At 44.0% G+C, this 23,308-nt stretch overlaps 1 protein-coding gene across 2 annotated transcripts in view; it reads left to right on the top strand.

Moving 5' to 3' along the window:
* Nucleotides 1-5,716, top strand: part of Slc22a15 (solute carrier family 22 member 15) — a 62,130-nt gene extending 56,414 nt beyond the window's left edge. The window contains exons 9-12 of one of the 2 annotated variants that reach the window (XM_036190033.1): nucleotides 514-634; nucleotides 1,401-1,473; nucleotides 3,418-3,606; nucleotides 4,122-5,716. In XM_036190033.1, the coding sequence (XP_036045926.1) occupies nucleotides 514-634; nucleotides 1,401-1,473; nucleotides 3,418-3,606; nucleotides 4,122-4,208 (470 nt within the window). In that variant the 3' untranslated portion in view covers nucleotides 4,209-5,716. Of the gene's footprint in view, nucleotides 1-513; nucleotides 635-1,400; nucleotides 1,478-3,417; nucleotides 3,607-4,121 lie in introns of those variants that run through there. The other variant, XM_036190034.1, reaches the window with a different exon arrangement.
* Nucleotides 5,717-23,308: the final 17,592 nt, after the last annotated feature.

Here is a 23,308-nt window from a genome sequence, read left to right as displayed (position 1 = left end):
AGGTGAACAGGTTGGCCCATCATGCACTTTGACCTACCTCCCTTCAGGGTTAAAGCACAAGGCTAACCAGCCATGCAGAAACCTCTAGAACCTTGAACCCAAGCAAACCTTCTCTCTTAAGCCTATTACTCCAGCCATTATTGCAAAGAAGGAAAGCTAGCAAAAACAAATACTATGGATAAAGAGGTCAGCGGGGATAGAGAGACTGTGGCAAGCATGCTTACTGCCTGTCAGCACAGAAGTGTTCAGGGCTTCTTGTGAACGAGTGAAGGTCACATGCTCCTGAATGACAGTCAGTGTGTCAAACCACAGAGATAGCCAAGACATTGAGAAAGCACCGAGTGTGTGTGTGTGTGTGTGTGTGTGTGTGTGTGTGTGTGTGTTGGACCAAACCTTTGGGTTGTGTGTTTGTGGAGACGAAGATGAATGCTTCTTGCTCCTTCACAGTGAAATGTGTCATTTGAAGGACCTGTTCCTACTGTCGTCTTCACAAGTGCTTTCTGTCCTCCTTAGACACAGGTGTGTTTGCCGTGGTCAACAGCCATTCCCTGTCCCTGCTGGGGAAGCTGACGATCAGTGCTGCCTTCAACATTGTGTACATCTACACCTCTGAGCTCTACCCCACTGTCATCAGGTATGGGGCTTTGTTGACTCTGCTTCTGTGGGCAGGGATGGCCTTCCCTACTTTGCATGGGCATGTGTCAATCACGAGAGCGTTTAATCACCTATTATCTTAGTGACTGTTCTATCACTGTGAAGAGACACTGTGACCAAGGCAATAAAAATAAATATAAATCTATGACGGGCAGCACTCAGGAGGCAGAGCCAGGCGGATCTCTATGAGTTTGAGGCCAGCCTGGGCTAGAGTGAGTTCCAGGAAAGGCACAAAACTACACAGAGAATCCCTGTCTTGAAAAACAAAAACAAAAACAAAAAACAAACAAACAAGCTGTGTGTGTGTGTGTGTGTGTGTGTGTGTGTGTGTGTGTGTGTGTGTGTGTATAAATCTTTAAAAAATAAATCGGTTTCTGCTGGGTATGGTGGCTCATATCTTGAATTCCAGGAGTTGGGGGCAGAGACAAAAGGATTGCCACAGTTCAAGACCAGCCAGGGTGACTCTAACAAGACTTGTTTTTTAAATAAAAGTTCATTTCCTTATCCTCATGAGTCACATTTCAAGGACTGAGAAGCCTCATGTGTCCAGTGACTTTCTATATGGTGGCTATCTAGAACTCTTTGGTCTCACAGCAAGGTCTAGTAGGCAGAACTACCTTCTACTTAGGAATTATTTACCATTTTGAGCTTATTGTATTCTTCCAACCCAGAGTATTTAAACTGTCCCCCTGGAACTTAAAGATTTGTATTTAATTAGTGAGTTTGTTTTTTCTTATGCCTTCCAGGAATGTTGGCCTTGGAGCATGTTCCATGTTCTCCCGAGTTGGAGGGATCATTGCCCCTTTCATCCCCTCACTGGTTGGTTTGTACCTCCTGGTTCTGTTTTTCCTGGTTCTCTGCTTTGGAACACATGTGTGCTTTTGTGTAGAAAGAGGTAATGAACAGGTTCAACCAAGATCAGCTGCAAAAATGTGACTCCTGTGCCTTTTCAATGAAGAGCCCAGTGTCCTTTCAGGTAGATGGACTGGGCATCTTCCCCTGGTGGGTCTGGCTTTTTGTTCATCTGGACTCTATCGTGTCTGATGATACCAGCAAGCCCTGTCCATAGACATTCAGAAGTCAGTTAATTAGTTTTTATGATCTTCTATGGCATGCTGGGTTCTATCCTAGCACTTTGCGTATGTTGCTGCATATCCCGTCACAGCAGCTGTAAGAGGTAGGCATTGCCTTCAGCTCCACAGTGCTTTAGAAGCAGGTTGCATGTGTTCTCACCACTGCAAAGAAAACTGGAGAAGCACACCTAGCAGCATGCATGCCTCTGTCTTCTTTGGCATTTTGGGATCAGGAGAAACAAGTGACCATTTTCAATTCCTTGCAGCCATAAATGCTCAAGCTCTGTGAAAGCCATGGGCTCATGCAGCTCTCTTCTTGATTTTGCTAGGCAGAGGACAGACATGAGCCATGGAGCTGGAAAGGGTCCTACAGATAACCCAAGACCTGCTTGTGAAGCCTGATGAGCTATTAGAGAACCCAGCTTTTGTGATAAAGGCTGTTTCTAAAATAACAGCCAGCCTTATCCCTGGGACAATAAATGTCTTAACTGATAGACAGTCATGAGATCAATCACGGGACCTTGAGCTGTCTCAGAAAGGAGGCAGACATGTGGTAACCAAGAACACTACAGCTGCATCATGCTTTTCTGTCTTCTGAGGTTCAGAATGTCCCTTTGTTATTGAGTGTCCTTGGGGCTGCAGATGAGTTTTTCCTGCTACATCAATAACTAAGGGTCCAGGGCACTTCTCTATTTACACTAACAAAGAGTCTGAATTCTAAAACGTTTATGAAAGAGCCTGGAGAAATGGCTCAGTGGTTTAGAGCATGCCAGCTGTTGTAGAGAACCCTGGTTTGCTCCCTGCACCCATGTGAGGCAGCTCCCAACCTAGAATTTCAGGGGATCTGACACTGCCATGGGCACTAGCAAATCCGTGCATGTACCCACATATGCATAATTAAAAATCTCAAAATATTTTTAAAGCATTATGTCACAATATGTTATTATATAATAAAATATCGTTAAGATATTACTTATACTGTGGTTTTTGACACCACCTTTGAGGGCTTTTCTAGAAGATCTTGAGAAGAAATAACCTAAAAGGTAGAGCCAACCCATTGTGGCTGGGAGCCTGTGCATTGAAAGAAAACATTGATTCACCATAAAAATACCTTTGGAATCTCTGAAGCAGTTGCTAGTAGCACTATATTCCACTCAAATAGTTTAAAACTCTGGATCATTTCCTTCAATTTCTACTCCTTTAATCTTAGGCCTGTCAGTGGTAATGTTATGATACATTTGACAACTTCCAAGTTCATCAACAAATAGCCCAGGGTCTCCTTCCTGTGAAGAGAACATGGGGCTCCCCACAGAGCAGACTTCTCCTTCAAGTGGAAGCTGCACTGGAGAGTTCCTGTGAGCTCTGCCTGTGTGGGCCTCCCAAGCTCGCAGATGGCCGTGACTGTACCTTGCCTGAGATGGTTGGTCCAAAACATCTAGTCCATATTCTCTAGCAGCCCTCGACTCACTGGGCTCCATCTCTGCATGTGTGAAGAAACGTTCTGTGATCCTGAGATAACTGTCTTAGAGTGCAAAAAAACAGAACCATGGTATATGGTGTAGTCTAGTGGGAAGGTGCTGAGTAGACGGTGGAAAAGAAAAAATAAAAGCAATTCTTGGTCACAGGACTGCTGAGATCACCTGCTAAGGAACTGATGGGTTTGTTGTTTTCATCCACTCTGTACCCACAGAAGTACCTGCAGTGGTCTCTGCCCTTCATCGTGTTTGGAGCCACCGGCCTGACCTCAGGTATCCTGAGCCTGCTGTTGCCAGAGACTCTGAACAGCCCCTTGCTGGAGACATTTTCTGACCTTCAAATGTACTCGTACAGGAGGTTAGGGGAGGAAGCCTTGTCTCTACAGACCTTGGATCCTCCACAGGTATAGAGACACTTGTAATCATCCGGGTCTTCCACTTGGGCAAAGAGAGTTTTTGAAAACAAAACAGAACATAAAGTTCAGACTGAAAATAGAATGGAAAACAAAGGTGAAATGGACAGCAGATGATTTATAGCAAAATAGAGATGGTAAGGGACTCATTAGTTTTCTGAGAACACTCTAAGGACAGTTCCTTAGGAGAGCAGATGTCATGAAGATACATTTGTTGGGGCTGGGGTATAGTTCAGTTGGCAGAGTTTTTGTGTTAAATGCATGAGGTGCTCTGAGGTCTGATTCCCAGAACCACCTAAAATTGGGAGTGCTGGTAGACCCCTGTAAACCCAGCCCTTGGGAGGTAGAGGCAGCTACATAGGAAAATGGAGGGTAGCTTGAGCTATGTGAGACCCTGTCTCAAAACAACAACAAAATTGTCATGCGAGTGTCTGGGTGGTAATTCTCATTTAGGCCTGTTGTGACATCATTTTACTGCCTAGACAAGATCTCCTTTGCCATTTCAGCCCCTGGACAAGGCCAGCACCTTGGGGAGTGAGAGTGAGGAGGAGGAGTTCTATGATGCAGATGAGGAGACGCAGATGATCAAGTGAAGGGCCCACATTCCTCCCAGAAGCAAAGCATCCTCATCATGGGTGCCTCGGGTTCAGCTTAACTGCCAGCGATGTACTCCGCCCACTGACATCTCCAGACACAGGACCAGGTTGGAGGAGATCCCTAAAGGGAGAACCTTGGCACATTGAGAGACTCATTGCCTCTGGCCACACAGCTGGGGTCCACCATCCAGGTGGCTGACTTGTGTGTCTCATGCTGCTTCCCTTCTGTGGGACCCAAGAGCAGGTGTGTGAAACGGCCCCCAGTTTACTAGGATTAGCCAGCGCTCCCCCCAAGATTTCATATTCCTAGTCCACTTGACATCTGTCCCTGTCACTTGCTGCTCCCCATCAGGAATCTTGTGGTACAAGGTGATGTGTCCAGATCCCCCAGCTTTCCCTCAGCTGGCGAAATGAGTCTTCAGCTGGTTCTCACCCATTGATTGACAGCGCAGCTTGTGCCTTTAGTCTGCTATCGATGGTTCTCTAGGAGAAGCCAGAGTCCACAGAGCAGTTCGTGGGCGTCAGAGGACCGGCTGTGGCTTGGTAGCTCCCTTGACACTTGGGTTGTGCAATGTTTCCAGTTAAACACTTGGGAAGTTTTTCTCTGTGAGATTCTAGCGTCAGCAATAACTTCAAAATCATGCACAGTCACTAATGAAACTCTCCAAGTTGGGCGAAGTCAGCAAGGGATGTGCTGGCACTTTTTAAATGGGACTTAATTTAAGAGTGAAGGGTTTCTCTCACCGTGTTTGCGGTCTTTGGTGTGCAGGGAGGGAGGGATTTGGATGGCACAGCAGGGCGTGAACCCTGCCCTACACCAGCTGTTACTTGTTTTCTCAAATGGCAGGATGATTTTTAAAGAAAATGTGGAGTGTGTGTTAAGTGCTTCCATTGATTTCCAAATAAATCCAAATCACACTTCATATCTGTTTCTCACAAAACTTGAACACTCTCAAAGAGGCATATAAGTCAAGAGTCCGTGTGTGGGCAACTGATCACTTTCCCAGCCAGGGAAATTGCTGTGTGTTTAGAATGTCTGTTTATGCTCATCTCTTGGGAACAGAAAGCACACAAATATGAAGGAAAGGTGCACTGTGGATGCTTCTGGAAATCATGGGTACCTGCATCCTGTTGCCGCCTCCATGTTGTCTTGGCGTACTAGCATTATACCCACCTGTTTCTTTGTTAAAACACTGTTTTCCTTGATGCCCTTGATGGTGGGGGAGCCATTTCTACCACTGGAGAGAACATTGGCTGTGATGCCGTGAAGATCTTATAGGTGATACTGTGTCTAGCTGTCAGGAAGGTTGTGGAACTCCCTGAAACATCATACCCGCAAATCTCAGCAAAGTGTGCCCCACACCCCCAAACTGTGGAGTCCTGCTTCTTTCTTCTCCAGGAAATGGAGGTCAGCTCCTTAGGAGAGGAGAAGAAGGGCTTCCAGAAGCACTCGGTTCTTGTCAAATAAAGTGATAAAATAAAGCAGTAAGTTAATATATATGTCATTTTGACTGGTTTGATCTCTATAAGAATAATATAACCCATTATAGAAAACTTGATATTAGAAAATGTATCCATCATCCAGCCTCAGAGAAAGCAGTGCCATGCCTTTGCTTCCCATGTGGATTTTTCTGTTCTCTGTTACTGTTGAGGTTCCTGTTGCTTCTGGCTAAGCAACAGGAAGGCTCTGTAATTGTGGCTCTGTGTTTGTTTTGGGAGTTAGAAGGAGAGACCCCAGTTTGAACTACATGTTGTGTAATAAGGCTGGGTTGGCTGTCGGCTGCTCTTGTGAGATATATATTTTTTTCTTCTCCCTGGATAGTCCTCTAGCATAGTTTAATAATTATTTCCACTGCCTTTGTAAAGATGGAATTTATTCCCTGTGATAGCTGTTAATAAATATTGATAGTACAGAATGTGCACATGTATATATATATATATATATATATATATATATATATATATATATATATATATATGTGCATTGATTAAATTACTGGAAATCTTACTTTGTAGGGGACATATTTTATTTGTATAGATAGTCCATTAAAAGCATCTTTAAAATAACAGTAAGGATATATGAAAAAGTCATAAGGAATCATACTATTAACTGTCTACCTAAAAATACCTATAATACATGTAAGTCAGTGTGTAAATATACACAAATAGTCTAAATAAAACTTCCCATCTGAGTTGACAACACTCCCACCAAGAACCATAGACTGTGTAACAAAAAGCCTAACACAGGCTGAGTTGGTCAGGGTTGTCCAGGAGACCCCCAAACAGTGCAGGCTGTTGCCTTCGTTTCCCCACCACCACCACCCCTGAAGTGGAAGGTGAGTCCCTGTTGCTGAAGACATCATGCACTTTAGGTGCAGGGTCCTGTATATTTGTGTGTGTGTGTGTGTGTGTGTGTGTGTGTGTGTGTGTGTGTTACACATATGTAACAATAAAGATACCATGAATTTGTGTGAACTAAACAACAAAAGTAAGGTTTTTTCCTCAAAATGACAAGAAAAATGTAGGACAAGTGGGAAAACTCAGGTTTCAGGCCCACAGGTCTCATGGCCTGAGTGGTCCTCACACTGCGGTTTCCTTCTGCATTTAAACCACAGGCCCGGGTGCACCAGAGCTGGGCTGCCGGAGCAAGGGTGGTATTCTTCAGTTCTCAACATGAACACGTTACAAAGTACAATAGTTTCTGGGTCACTGCTGGGTGGCTTCGGCCTGAACAGGCACTGTCATTGCTGTGACCAAGGAAGGCACGTCTGGTCTATAACTTCTGTTCTTAGCACACACATGTTCAGGTAACTGTCACTTAAGATTGGCATTGAAACCCACTTTCCGTAGGGCTTCTCCATACAGATCTGTTATCATTGCTCCTTAAGTTGCAAAGGTAACAAAGATGAAGGGATTTTCTTTTTTCTCTGTTTTTTTTTTTTTTTAATAATTGCTTAATTAATTGGGAGTATCTCATCATTCATCCCAATTCCATTCATTTCCCAGACCACCCATATCCACCCTTCACCTTTACAGTGCCCCCCCAAAAGAAAATTTTAAAAAATCAAAACAAAACATCAACAACAATAACAACAAAAACCTTCTTCACTCCTCTGTCTCTCCCACTTCTCCAACACTTCTTCATTCACCTTAGTGACATTGGGAGCCGTGGTGTGTTACACAGTACACCCTTTTGTCCAGTCAGCTTTACAAATGTTCATTGCAATGAGCCGTTGGTCTGGTTCAAGACCTCTGGTTTCTGGTACACCATCATCACTGGATCCTCACTGAAACTCCTCTCAGATATCCTGTGGCCATCCCGAGTCATGGAGATCCTTCTGGTATCGGTCTACGGGAGCAGTCCCTTCACGGGCTCCAGCAGGTCATAGATGAAGCAGATGTTGGCGAGTGCTGGATGTAGGCCTGGGTGGTAGCTGAGTGGGTCAGACCGGACCACTGGTCCCCACCCTCAGGGGAGGAGCAGAGCCAGCTCTTCCATGCCTGTACCACCAGGGCAGGTTTTCCCAAGCCTGTGGTAAGGGTTGGGACTATGCCCAGGACATTGGGGCCATCTCTCCTGTGGGTGTCCAGGCCAATTTTCTTGCTGCAGTGTCCAGTGGAGGCTAGGGCCAGCAAAGGGTGGACCGGCTCACCATGGCCCTCAGATGTAGATGTAACCATCTTGTTAAATAAGAAACACAGATCCAATTGCAGGGTTAAAAACCACGAGGTCAGAGCAAGAACTGAAAACCTTACCCTTGACTGCTTTTGCTGTCTTTCCACAAGAGAGCTACTTCCTTTGTCCTATCTTTTATATAGACTTTTTGTTCTGCCTTCTTGTTGGTTGTAAACCCAGCCACATGACCTCCTTGTCACTGCCTGTCTGTTCAGACCTCCAGGTCTTCTATGGTTGGTATTGAAATTAAAGGTGTGTGTTGCCACGCTGGCTGTGTCCTTGAACACACAGAGATCCTCCTGGCTCTGCCTCCCAAGTGCTGGGATTAAAGGGGTGCATCACCACCGCCCAGCTTCTGCTATGGCTTGTTCTGACCCCAAGGCAACTATATTAACATACAAATAAAATCACATTTCAATACAAATAAAATATCACTATACTCAGATTTCATCACATGATTCCTATGGCATATTTCATCACATGACCCCTGTGGTAATATGGGTCACAGACATCAACACAGACCCCAACTGCAGCAGGACCATGGACCCAGACATGGCCCTTGGCAGCAGCTAGGGCCCAGACATCACTATGGCCCCTGTGGCAGCTCAGGTCACCCAGCTCAGTATAGCCCCAGCAGAAGCATGGTCTCAGGTGACTGCCCAAACCCCACGCATCTGCTCGGCCCTCACTAGTACCAGTAACCATGGACATCAATTCAGACCGTGGCTGCCTTAGGATGATGGACCCAGAGATAGCCCTAGGCTGCAGCTCAGGCCTGGACATCACCATTGCCCTGTGATCATCATAGGCTACCCAGATCAGTATGGCCTCAGCAGCAGCATGGACCTCCGACACCAACATGGTCTCAGATGGCTAACCAGACCCCAGACATCCACGTGGCCCTCAGTGGCAAAAGGAGCCACGGCCATCAACTCAGACCCTGGCTGCTGTAGGGTTATAGGAAGGGAAGTATTAGTGCCTGCCTCTTGTGAATTTATTAAAGGATGACAGAATACAGGCCTTTTGTTCATACAGAGTGCATTAGGAATGCAGTAGCAACTTGGACAGACACAGCACCTACTAGAAATCACAAGTAATGTATGAGATGGCTTGTAAGAAACAAGTTAGGGGCTTAAAAGAGAACCCCAGGAAAACAGTGTTAAAGAATGAGAAGGTGATGTATTGTGGAAAATCTGTGGTGTAATAAGTACATCAGATGAGAAAGACTCGTGACCACTTCTGTAGGTACAGCATTCAGTATTCCCCCAAGTAAAAGCTATCAGCAGTAAAGAATACAGGAAACACTAGCAAGATGGCTCTGCCTGAACCCCAGTCCAATGCCTGGGACGCAGCTAAAGGAAGTGGAGAACTGATTCATGCAGGCTGCTGTAGGACTTCCACATGCACACTGTGGTACACATAGACACACAAAGTAAAAATGTAAGGTTCTGAAAATACAGAAAGCTCCCTTAGCGAAATAAGGGATACTGTAGTAGATAAGGTGAGTGGCACATGGCATCTGCATCTCCTGGTACCCCAATCTTCAGACTTTCTGGATCCCAAGCCACAATAAAAACTGTTATGGGGCCAACAGGATGGCTCAGTGCATAAAGGCACTTGTGTTACTGCGGTTCCCAAAACTCACATAAAAGTAGAAGGAAAGAACTGTGTCTTCTGATCCACACACACACCCCACATGCACAATTAAAAAAAATACGTATATGTTCGTGTGTGCAATGTGCACACATTTGTGTATCTGTGTGTGGAAGAGACCAGAGGTTGATGTTGAGAATCGCCCTCTATCATTCTCCACGTAACTCTTAGAGACGGCGTCACTGAATTTGGAGCTCATCATTCTGGTTAGACTGGCTGGCCGGTGAGGCTCCGGGGTCCACTCCTCCACTTCTCCACTCCTGAGCACCACGGCTACAGAGGAATGCAGCTGCACTCAGCTTTTACGTGGATGCTTGGGATCCTAATTCAGGTCCTCATATTTGCATAACAGGCACTTTACACACTGAGCTATCTCCCCAGCCCAAGAAACACTTTCATATATTCTCTCCTCTCTCCTTAAAGTTCTATATATAAACGTGTGTAAAATAGAAAATAAATGTGTGTGTAGCTTTTACAAAAGATGATTCATTAACAATTTTGTTTCTTTTTTTTTTTTTTTGTCATTTGTGACATAAGTCAATGTCATGATCCATTAAGAAGTTGTAACCCTGTTTGAAATTCGCTCTTCTCCTTGCACTGCTGAGGTGTTAAGGCTAAAAATGTACACTGCCTGGACACCCTTGCAACTATGCTTCCCGGTGCAGTTTGTCTTTGGCCAATCAAATCCAGAATTTAAAACATGGAAGTAAGGTCGAGATCTGCCTTTTATGGCTGGGCTTCATAGTGGTGGCACCATTTGATTTCTTTCAGACAGTGTTACCAGAGAGGTTGATAGTCAGAGGCTGTGATAATTAAAATCATTTTTATAGAGACCTGAAATAATGTCAGAATTCACATGGGAAAGTAGAGATTAAAAAACAAAAATAAAGACAATCCTTAAAAGAAACAAAAAATAAATAGTAAATAATCAGACTTCCCAGATATCAAATATGAATGGTAATCTTGATCAAAAAAAGACAAGTACCACAAAAAAAATTCCAGAAAAATTAGCCAGATATTGAAACCATAGAAAAAGGAATTTGCTGACATCAAGAGAAAAGTATAAATTGTTTAAATGGAGTTTTAGCAAGTCAGCTTGGAAGGATGTCTGTTCTATAATCATGAAACACTTTTTTCCTTCACTTTCTTAACATAACTCATTGTAAGAAACATGGTTTTGCACAGTGACAAACAGCATGCTTGAACACACATGCACATATGATTTTATAACCATAACTACCCTCCCTAGCTACACTGTTCTGTACTTCCTGTTTCACCTTAAAGAGCAAAGGACACTGTTGACAATTCGATGACTCACTACACATGAAGTCAGAGCACGCAGCTGGAGGAGGCAAGACATGCTGTCTTATCTGCCATAGTTCCTGCCTAGTGCACACGCACACACGTGCAAGGAGATGTGTGCAAAGAAGTCCCCTGTGCCATGACCAGTTGTTGTAAGCCAATGAATTGATATATTTATGTATATATGTCATGGACAGTTCGGAGAATGCATATGCTCAAATTTATGCACATGATGGAATAACTGAAGTTTAAATACTGAGGTGGGAAGGTCTCAAGAGTGAGTGATGCTGGGAGAGGGGAGTCAGTTTCCTTTAAGGCTGTGGCTCCTGGTAGATCAACCATGTTCTAGTGGGTGTCTCCTCCCCCCCACCCCCACCCCTGCCAGTGTATGGGTAGCACAAATTATAATGGATGGGCTACTACATTTTTCAAATGGGGACACGATGTTGGGGGGATAGAGAGGATCTGGGAGGAGTGGGAGGTGGATATGATCACCATACATTGTGTGAAATTCTTGAGGAATTATTTCTTTATAAAAGAATGAGTGACTGGAGTGCATACTAAGCAAATAAATTCCTTTGTGTGCCACACTTTCCAATCAGGATGAATTACTATTACGTTACACAAACAGAGAAGTCCTATGCTTATTTCCACCAGATGAGGAGGTAACCCTCTTCGTAGAAAAGTCTGCCCATGTGGCCACATGATAGCCTAAATTTTCCTAAAAGGAGCCTCACATCTGTAGAAACATCTGGACAATTCTAGCACTTATAAAGCTTAAGAAGAGCTTATGTATTAGAAACAGTAAGGGCAGATTTATTCAAAGGACCTCAGTCTAGACTATGTAAAACAATTGGTTTTAGATAAAATTAGCTTTTCAGAACCTCTGCTTCAGAGCATCAGATGAAGAAATGGAATTAAACAATTGTATATGATGTGCAAACACACACATATATGCTCAGCTTAAAGAAGAGTTTAATAAAAGAGTTTCCAATGAAAGGGCAGGGCAGTGAGGAGACACCCTGCAGGACCTGTGAGGCTCACCTCAGGGAGCAGCATCCAGACTGATGTGTGCAAAGTTACCTCTCCAAACAGTCCGAAGTCGGTGGGTAGCTGTCCCCTCAGGAGAGGGGACTTCAGAATGTAGGAAGCTGTGCTGTTCTTAGTAATTATAGTCATGCCAGATTCCCATTGCTTCCTAGAGTGTTTTAGCACATATGTGGATCTTGCATGCCTCCACTGTGTGACAGGTACCAGGCCTATGCACCTGAACCTAAAAGAAGAGGTGCTCAACACTGCCTACGACTGGGGTGCCATTTGCCAGACAATCTCCCTACCCCTTCCACAAAATCCCAATGCCCTGACGTTGTCATCAAGATCTCTGTCTCACCACCCTGAGGACACTTCTGGAAGAAAATAATAATAATAATAATAATAATAATAATAATAATAATATCCATGGTCAGAAAAACTTTAAATCCTCACATGCCACCCCTACTTCCTTGAGAATTCAAAATAGTAAGAAAGTGACCTGAAACAGATAGGTATGTCGATAATAAGCTTGTTCTGACACAACAGTCAGAACAGGAAATTTAATTCTGATGTCCCAGGGAAGAATAGGGCAGAGCAGCAGCAGTCTGCCTTCAAATGGTGTCCTCAGTACTCAGGAATTCAGTGGTGCCATCATAGTTTATAGTCAAGGAGAAGAGGAGGTGGCGTGGGAGAGACCCAATGGTTAGGAAGTGCCCATCAAGCCAGCTTCTCCATGCAGATGACTTCCAAGGGCCTAACTAGCCCTCAAGAATGATATGGAGGAGTGTGTGTGCAGAGATCAGGGAGTGGTGTCCATTTCCCATTGCTACTGGAATAATTACCGCACTCCAAGTTTGGGCCTGATGGTTTTGAAGGTCAGAATACAAAATGAATCTTAAAACTCCTTCAAAATGAAGGCATCCATCTATTGGACTGTTTTCCAGATTCTCCGGAGAAAAATCCCTTCCTTTCCTCTTCTTTGGCTGCCTCCCTAGGCGGCAGTATTCCTTGGCCTGGTATCATCACTCCTATTCAATGAAGCACCCCTTTCTTCCTCTGATCTCCTGCCTCCATCAAAGATGGGCTCCTGTGTATCATCAGCCCACCCAGAGAATTCAATCTAATCTGCCATTCTGAAGGTCTTAACCCTAATCACACTCCACAAGTATCTGTTGCAAGAGAAGATAACATTCTGGAGTTCTGGAGATTGGAGTGTGAACGACTGAGCCATTTTTTCAGCCTATCGCCTCTGAAAGTATGTGTCATTAAGACATCAAGCAGCTGCAATCTGTGGATCAACTATTATTGATCTCATAGCTCAATATATTGCAAACTCAATGGAATGATTAATTGGCCAGAGAAGGCAGACACAGACCATGGATGACAGCCCTAAGTCTGTGTATCGATCTTCTCTACCTATGTGGCTAAGCCAGGGTCTCCTCTGAGAACTACTGTGGCCATTGTTTTCGAGAACAAGCTGAGTCGCTTATAGAAACCTCAGTCGCTAACAAGTCTTGACTTCTAAGTTCCATTTGCTGTATTTTTTGTTGTGTCAGTGCTGAGACTTGAACCAGTGCCTCTTACATGCCAAACACACTCTATCCCTGAACTAACCCCCACTTCAGCCCCCAGCTTCTCTGCTTGTCTCTTAATGCCCAGCAGTTGCCTTAGCCGGGTCAGTTCTGTTGTTCACTGTGTTTTCTTAGGTTCTCTCAAATCTGTATGTACCTTTTCCCCATGGTAATTTAATAAAGGATGGTGTCTTTATTACTAAGCCATGGGCTCTGTGGAGATAGAGTACATATCTTCCTTTTCCCTGCCGTAGTGTAGTCCAGAGAACCCGATCTGGTGTTGGACAGATGTGCAAATATTTTTGAAGGAATGAACCAGTCTCTTGCCCACTCTTTCCTAAAGCTCTGTTGTCATACAGGCAAGAATAACTATTTTATTCACCTTAGAAGCTCTGCAGGCATTTATTGATATTGGGGTGAATGGATATAGAGACATTAGCTGGTTTACTGGTTTGTCTAGTCAGTACTCAAGAGGGATACTCTTCACCCAAATCAATTTGAGAAAATGTCTGTGGACAGTTTGCCTCCGGAAATGCTACTTATAGGTAACTGCAAAGGCTCCAGTTCCACCTCCACCTCGCTACACAACCCTGGCATTTGTGCAAGGTAGTAGGACCTTGAAAACAGAAGTGAGTAAAAGATTAGCCACTCAATTATTTTGTCCATGTAGTCTCTACTGAAGGGAGAAGGAGAATTTGTGGTGGGTGGACGGGCTGTGCATTATGTGTCTATATGTGATCTATGTGGTGTATATATGTCTTTGTATGTGACGTGTGTGTTATATGTGTATATGTGGTCTGTGGTGTATGTGTGATATGGGAGGGTGGGAGTGTGGAATATGTGTGAGTATAAGAATATGGTGTATATGATGTGTGTATGGGGATTTGTGTCATGTGTGTGTTTGTCTACATGTGTCTGTGTATGTATGGTGTGGGGGGGTGCATGGGAGTATAGTGTGTGTTTATGGTATATGTGATAAATGTATGGGTGTGTGTAGTGGATATGTCTGTGTATGTCTGTGTATGTGTGGTGGTTGTAGTATATGTGTGAATGTGTGTGTGTGTGTGTGTGTGTGTGTGTGTGTGTGTGTGTGTGTAATATACGTATATGTGTGTATGTGGCCTATGTGGTATATGTGTGATGTTTGGGACTTGGGAGTGTGATATGTGTGGTTGTGTGTATGGTGTATATAATGTGTGTGTGTGTGCACATGTGTATGTGTTTAACTGATCATCTCTGTCCTTAGAGGCCATCACTGCACTGTGAAGGTGTTCTTTGGAGGAATTTTGGGTCTAATCATCAATGTTGAAATGTTCATGTCTCTTAAATAGGAACAGCACATGGGAAGTTCAGGTATGCTGTCAATTTGGATACAGACATTTGAAGATCAATACATTTAAAAAAAACAATCACTAGTGTTAGAAGAGTGTTTAGATTTCTTTGTTGGGTCTCAAATGCTTGTTTCCATAGGTTAACTTAAATATGGATAACCTTAGAGTAGTCAGAGGAATGAACCCACATCTGAAAACAGCTGGAATTGAGGCCTAAGAGAACCGCTGACCCCTTCCTTGTATTTATTTCTTTATCTAGACACACCCCAGGAGAAAACGGCATTTATTTCTTAGTAAATGGGCCCCCAAACATCTCTGAGACAAAAAAAAAAAAAACTGCCTCCATATTCCACTGTGCCATGGAATTCCACACTGTTGACATGGCAAGCTCCTAGCAGAGACATAGCTGCTCGGTCTCACTTTCACGGAGAAGGAATTTATGATCCCAGCCATCCTACAGGGCAGGGAAGGGCTGGACCCAGAGTCAGCTGATTAGGAGATGGCAAGGTGGGGCCTGAGGCAGCAGCCACCCTAGTACATGCTGGGAGGCAAAGCTAGAAGGGGGGGGGGGGGGGCAACGTCACTGTTTGGGTCACGTGCAATGAGCAGTTCAGGTTAGTAGGAGAAGGGACTGATTAGTAAGTGCAGCTGGCAAAGGCACCCTGGGATGCTCTCATGTGAGCAGTAAGGGGGCAGTCCAGGGGTATATCTCATCTCCTGCCTCATGGAGCTGGGAGCTTATTCCTGTATGGATGTGTATAAATGATCAGAAGATACAAGCTGCTTCTAGAACGCAAGCGCTTTCAGGAGGGATCACATTCACTCAGTGACATAGGAAGCAGCAGCTGCATCCCGGGTGCCGTTAGAACAGGTGCTGGACTTGCCAGACAATATCTACTTGGTTTTCCCTTGGACTTGTTTTTTTTTCCCCTTGGACTTTGTTTAGTGAAGAGGTCTGGCAAACTGTCACTGCTGTTCAGAGGGCCCCAAGCTCCGCGCCACCATGTCAAGAATACTCAGGGTTCTGCCATATTGTTCTCATCACTATCAAGGGAGTGAAAACTGGGAGGCTAGGGACAAGTGACCCGCCCAGGGTCACAGCTGGGGTGGCAGTGTGGAGTCTAGACCTATTTGGGGGTTGACGAAGCTCACACACATGCTTGCTCCTCCTTCCTCCCGAGGAAGAGAGAGATTTCAAGAGGGAGCAGTGCTATTTGAAAGACTCTTAGCACCATCTCCACCTTGTCCCTGGCTCCTGGAACAGGGGCAGCAGAGCAGGCACATAGGATTCAGATTAGTCAAGGGTTCCCGTGTTTGTGGGAAGCATGGAGATTTTTTCCTCTCCAGTATTAAATCAGTGGACGAAGACATTTGTAATTAAATGATCCGGGTTGTCAGGAGCTGTGCCTTTACGGCAGGTAAGACATTGTAATGATAATGGCAGACTTTCGGGGTGTCTCTAGGGGTTGCTCATATTAACTGCTTTGGGGACACTGTTAACTTGTGTTGTATTTGAGTCCATTGGAGAAATCTGAGGACTAAGGCCATTGTAGTGGGCTTGAGTCAAGATCAACCAGATGGGTGTCTCCAGCTGTGAGTCTTCCCAGGTCTTTGACCTGACTGGGATGTATGTGGTTAGGGAGTCAGGAAGACAGACCACAGAAGGATCTGCAGCGTTTCAAGAGGGAAAGGCTAATGTGAAATTCCAGGGAGACCCCAGATGTCTAAGTCTGGACTAGTAACAACAATGTTGGCTTTCTAAGGAGAAGGAGTATCTTGAGAAGTGAGATCTTGGACATTTTGGCTAGAATTTTGAAGAAATCTGTAACTGCTAATCACCCCTCCCCCAGCACATTAATCATGACTAAAACCCCCTGCTATGGAGAAGAACTGTTAGTAAAAGGGTAGGGACCTTTCCTCTGAGTAATATCTCTCTTCTCCTCAGTACACTTAGTCACCCAGGGCAGACAACCAGGCCTGCCCAATACCAACACATTTTCTTTCATATTCCATAGGAAATCTGTTTATTTTGTGGTCAGTATCTGTTAGCCTTGGGATAGTTCAAAATATTCTCTAAAGACACTTTTGTGTCTCGGGAAGTCTTCGTAACTGCTCTGGTATAAATAATGGCCGTAGAATTGGAGTGGAATCCTAGTTTTCCTCATCTGCAACATAAAGTGTTAATAGCCTATGTCGTAAATCGGCTTTGATGATTCCTAACTGTTTATAAAAATCGCACATAGTAGGGCTCACAATAAGTGTGTGTCAAAGAGCTTTTCAAAAGGGTTTAAACTCAGAGATTCCCCTGCCTCTGCTTCCTGAGGCTGGGATTAAAGGCTTGCAGCACCACCACCCCGCCAAGACACCCGTTTTGGTTTTTTTTTTAAGTGATGGCTTTTTTCATTTTGGCCAGCAGTTCATGCCTGCAGTGGCAGCTAATCCGGAAAGTTGAGACAGGGTGGCCCATTGAATCTAGCAGCTGCCAGCCATTCTCAGTAAAACAAAACTGATAAAATAAAAGGCTTAAGGTGTGTGGCTAGGTCACAGATTCTGTGCTGAGCATGTGAGAGAGGTCCTGAAAAGCTTGGGTGGTTTTTATAAAGATTTCTTCCTAACGTGGCCTCTTCCTTTGTTTAGAGCCCCTCTGTTTACCAGCTAATAATGTAACTGAGAAAATGTGGCATTTATGAGGTCATTTCCCTTTTCTTTATGGTCCTAGAAGACCTGTCATTTTCAGGGAAGGAATGTCTATAAAACTAACCTCCCCCTGGGGCTGGGGCGAGCTGACTTCTCCTCCCACTTTTCTGAGGAATCCTGGGCCTGGGGGAGGAGGCTGCAGCCTCCCTGTGGAGCAGTGGGAGGTTACATAAAAACCCCGGTTCTCAGGTAAAGAAGAGCAGACCTCTCTGTCCGTGGAAGCAGGTTAAAGGGGTAAGTGTGGATGGAAGAGAATTGAGGGTCCGTGTGTGTGTGTGTGTGTGTGTGTGTGTGTGTGTGTGTGTGTGTGTGTGTGTGGTGTGGTGTGTTCACACACCCTTTCATCTATGCATCCGTGCATGTGAGCACGTGTTCAGTGGAGGAGGAGACTGGGCACACTGGCTGAGGTCGCTCTACAGAGGGAAAGGCAGGAGGCAAAGGTTCTTCCTGCCTACATGTGGCCTCGAGTGTCGTCTTTGTTCAAATTCCGGGAGCCCGAGGGAGCTGTAGGCGATGAGCTCTTGCATGCTATGTATATCACTTTTAGGGTGGGTGGGCAGAACACATCAGTTTGTTGCCACTGCCACAGCTGGTCCACATGTGCTGTCTTTCCTGGTAGCTCTCCTGTACACGCTTTTCTTTCTACTCTACACACGCTCTCTGAGCAAGCTCGACACCACCATCTTGGAATATTGAGTCCTGTGATTTGTAATGTTCTTTTGTGTCTTAAAATGATTCATTACTGGTTATAAAAATATCTTGAGTAATACAAGAAAAATCAAACGTTGAAAACACTAGCAAGGCATGGAGGTATAAACCACTAATCCTACCTATGGAGAGACTGAGGCAGGCCGGCAGGTGGCAAGTTCAAGCCAGCCTTGGACATTTAAAGAGTTTAAGGCAGTGGTTCACTGAACTCCATGTTGTATTTACATATCTATATCTGTATAACATAATGATTGTAAATGTTTGTTTTAAAAATATCTTAAATCCAAAGGCTTTTGGTGACTTCTGCCAAAGAGGTTTATAGACAACAAATAGATTTTAAAACATAAAAAAAAAAAAAAAAAGGTGGTGGTTCTCAACCTTCCTAATGCTGCAACCTTTTAATCCAGTTGCTCATGTTGTGGTGAGCTCCTCCCCACCATAAAATCATTTCATTCTTCATAATTAATAATCATTCTACTTCATAACTGTAATTTTGCTACTGTTATGAATTGTAATAAAAACATCTGATATGCGAGGATATTTGCTATGTGACCCCAGTGGGGGTTGTGACCCACGGGTCGAGAACTGCTGGTTTAAGGTCATCCCTCATTCAGCTAAAAGGGAGACCCCCATCCCAACAAAACAAAGAAAAACAAAGTATAACCTTACCAGCAAGAGATAGCCACTCCCAAGCTTTTGTGCATGTGTGGGTAATGTCTGGGATGTTTCTCACGAACACTTTCTGGTATTAAGTTGTCTTTTTCTAAACTACATTTTAAAGGCTACAGAGTCTCCTGTCTACCTTTCCTTCATGTAAATGAGGCATAGAGAGCGTCCCTTCTGTTTTTCCTTCTGATAACGGATTGGGTCAAAGGGCACAATTTAAAAAGTTTTAATGAAAACATTCATGTAAGATTATACTGCTATGTGTAATATATGAAGGCTAAGTTCTCACAGTCTCTTAAACCCTGGGACCTTTTCCGAGTCTTTGTCAAATTATCAACTTCGGTGGGCGTGTCTGTTGGATGGACAAGGGGTTGTCTTATTGTTAGGGCTTACTTTATGCCTTGTCGGTGGCTAGAGATGTGGCCCTTTCTATGCTTATTAAGCATTTCTATTTCTTCCTTTGAGGACTGCTTCTTCAAATGTATGGTTTTGAAGATTTTAACAAGTTTCCAGTACCTTCCACAATAGTTCCTCATGCATGTGAGTTCAGCTTTTTCCCCTAGTCCTATGCCTGTGTTTAACCTCTTCGTTTATTGGAATTTATTTTTATATGGGGAGCAGGGTGATATGGTGGTCTGACATCACATTTTTCTGAATGCGTTGAGCATCTTTCTTTCCCCAAGTCGCTCGTCATTCATTTTGTCTCCCACCAATGAAATGAGCCATCAGGGCTGGGCTTAGAGTTCAGTAGGACAGAGCTCACCTCAAGGTCTAGGTCCTGTGTTTGATCACAGAGAGAAAGAGCAGCCCCAGACTCAGGCCTTAGGCATCCGGAGCTCTTGGATGCTCGCAGCAGCTTGGGCAGAAGGCTAGGGGTAAAAGGAAATGGAGACTCCAGCCCTATGAGGAGCCTTTTGTCTGCCGTGCTTCAATAGGTGCTTCCATGTATAGAGTTTGGATATAGCCTGGGCATATTTTCTGTGTTTCTCTGGTGTTTTGCAAAAAAATTCATACATATGTACATGAATTATACAAACCTATGAACTATACACTTCCTGAAAGTTTAAAAGAATCGTGAGTAAAAAGAGCCCGCCCAGCATTTTTTGAAGAGACAAAACCAACGAGCATGCAGTTTGTAAAGATTACCTTTATTGATGCTTTTGCTGCTTTTAAGCCGGTCCCCTTGATTGTCTTCTGGGACATCACCTATTTAACGCTGGTTTGAGGCCGGTGGCCAGAAGGTTTCACAGAGTACCCTTCCACAGCTGCCCCTGTCTGACTCCGGTGTGCAGTGTTGATTTCTCCTTTTCCCCGTTTAAATCAGAGTATTCGCTTATTTGCTTACGCTCCTAGTAGATCCTTTGCTCATCACGTCAAGAGTTTCTCGGGCATCCCTAACTAAGGCTGTCTCCCTGCTTGTGTGGTTGGTGCACACTTTGCACTTGGTAGAGCCAGGCCTTTCCCCTCGTTGATCCTGCCCCAGTCTTTACATCAGTTTTGTGCCTTATAGTCCCCAATATCAAAATCTTAATATTTGGGTCATGCTCCTTTGTCTCCCACATGACTTTAGCTGTACACATTCTCTTTCTGTTTTTAGTTCTGAGTTCACTTTTTATCATTCTTTCTTTTCTCGTAGGATGTCATCATCCACTTTTCATTTAATCAGTTCCATGTTTGCTTCAGTTGCATACGCTCCCTGAAGAGGAAGCCCCATAATATTCCTAGAGAAAATCCTTCAGAAGTATCCTCATGCCCACTTCTTTTTTTCACTCATCTGTAATCTAAAAAGATAGATTTGACACCAATGCTTTCCAAAAACTTGTTGATTCTTGTCGGATGGCCTTACCTGGATGTGTAGAGTTTTATTCCATGTTTTAACTCGGGGAGGTGGTTAACAAAAACCCATTCACTGCTCTAAGACTTGAGAGGACTGTGTCCACAGGGACGATTTGTTGCCTTTGGGCTTGGAGAAGCATGGGAAGCAGGTGCAGTGTGCCAAGTGTAGTTTCTTATTTGGTGCGGCTGCCCTGCCAGGGTTTCGTGGCAACATCCGGTTCTTACTGGTTTATTCTCACCAAATTAAGATTGCTGTCTGGGTTCTGCCCCCTTAGCTGCCTTCTGAGACCCCTGCCCACAACTGGGAATGGAGAGGAGTGGAGTGCCGCTCTGGGGCCTTCCCTGTCTAACTGATGGCTCTGGGCAGAAGTTACACTTACCTAGTCAGTCACTCGCTTCCCAGCCTTCCTTTCGATGACAGGGAAGGGGCTCAGTCTTCAAGCTTGTATCCAAGTGCAGTTGGTGACATTTGGTGCCATCACTCCTTAGTTTCCACATGAATAAAAACCAAATGTGCACTTTTTCCATTGATCATTTAAAATGGCTTGGGAGTGGGAGAAGAAAGATTCTGATGCCTACATAGATTGTTCCTTTAATTGAGAGACTGTGGTCATTCTCTGGCCTCTTACCTTCGTGTCTCTATTTTTCTGATTTTCTATTTTTTTCCTGCCATCAGATGGATTTTTTTTCTAGACACACATGTTAATAATTTTGTCTTCCAGCTTTAAAAAACTATGTGGGGAGTATTGTTACACACACACACACACACACACACACACACACACACACACACACATTATGTATAACTATATAAAGTCAGCATATAAAGTATAACAATGTAAAGTCAGTCTTACAGTCCATGAACATGGGATATATTTGTATTTATTTAGGTTTTAATTTCTGCCAGTGATGTTTCATAGTTATATCTGTTCCTATCTATTTTATTCTCTTGGATACTATCACAAATGGAATTGTTTCCTTAATTTCATTTCAAATTGCTCATTGTTAGTGTACAATAACAAAACTGACTTTGCTTTCTTTAGATAGTTATATCCCTCAACTTAGCTACCAGACTTGCTTATTGAAACTAGTAGGATTTGTGTGTATGTGGATTCCTTAAGATTATCTATATATCTGGTAATGCAAGGAAAAGTGGTGTTGCCTTTCCTTCCCAGTCCAGACGTTGTTCATTTCTTTACCTTGCCTAGTCACCATGGATAGACCAGTTACCTAGTTTCCATGGTAGACCAGTTACCTAGTTTCCATGGATAGACCAGTTACATAGTTTCCATGGATAGACCAGTTACCTAGTCACCATGGGTAGACTAGTTACCTAGTCACCATGGGTAGACTAGTTACCTAGTTTCCATGGATAGACCAGTTACCTAGTTTCCATGGATAGACTAATTACCTAGTTACAATGGATAGACTAATTACCTAGTTACAATGGATAGACTAAATACCTAGTTACAATGGATGGACTAATTACCTAGTTTCCATGGATAGACTAGTTATCTAGTTTCCATGGATAGACCAGTTACCTAGTTTCCATGGATAGACTAGTTACCTAGTTACCACGGGTAGACTAGTTACCTAGTTACCACAGGTAGACTATAGAGTAATTTGGAGCAGAAGTGATGAAAGGGGACATGCCAGTCCTGTTCCCTATCATAGGCCAGAAGGTTCCAGATTGTCATTAACAAACTTCTTAGCAGGGGTTTTTATTAGTTACCATCATTGCTTCAATTTGCTTGTTTTTGTTTTGTGAGATACAGTCTCTCTGTGTGTATCCCTGGCTGTCCTGGAACTCACTATATAGACCAGCTTAACCTTGAACTCACTGAGATCCTCCTGCCTCTGCCTCCCCAGTGCTGTGCCACCACCCTCAGCTTCTTTCCAATTTTTTTTTTTTTTAAAGAAGAACTTGTGACTGACTAGCTGCCTGTTTGATGAGAGTGGACTTTTTTTTTTTTTTTTTTTTCAAAACAGGGTTTCTCTGTGTAGTTTTGTGCCTTTCCTGGATCTCGTCCTGTAGACCAGGCTGGGCTCGAACTCACAGAGATCCGCCTGGCTCTGCCTCCCGAGTGCTGGGATTAAAGGCGGGCGCCACCACAGCCCGGCGATGGTGGACTTCTTCTGTGGCGCTCTCTATCCTGAGGCTTACTCTCAGAGAAGCTTTTGACAAGTGAGTCCATCTCTACTTGTTCATTCAGATGCTGATGGCCTGTGCTGGCAGTTTTCTAGAAAAAATAGTTCCTAGCATATTCTCTTATGGCGTTTGATTTTTTTTTTCCGTCCTAGAAGACTTTCAATTTTGCTGTTCATTCCTCAACATTTCTTACTTTCTCTCAGCATTTTGTGAGAGGGGGCCCATTGCCTCTCACCTGCATGGCCTCTGATAAAAGGTGTTAATTTTATTGAGACTTCTTTGCATGCTGGGTCCCCTCTCTTGAGGTTTTGAAGGTTCTCTTTGCATTTCAGCAGTTCTGTCTGTGTCTGAGTGTGAGGCTCTCCGAGTGTTTTCTACTTTGGGTCCAGTGAGTTTTTGGCTCTATACTTTGTTTTTAATTAAATACAAGAATTTTTCAAGTGTTTTTGCCCCTATTTTCTCTTCTAGATTCCAGT

This window comes from Onychomys torridus, chromosome 6 (assembly GCF_903995425.1).
Source record: "Onychomys torridus chromosome 6, mOncTor1.1, whole genome shotgun sequence".
Classification (NCBI taxonomy): Eukaryota; Metazoa; Chordata; class Mammalia; order Rodentia; family Cricetidae; genus Onychomys; species Onychomys torridus.
Note: the sequence above shows the minus strand (reverse complement) of the source record. Positions and strands in the feature narration are given on the sequence as shown.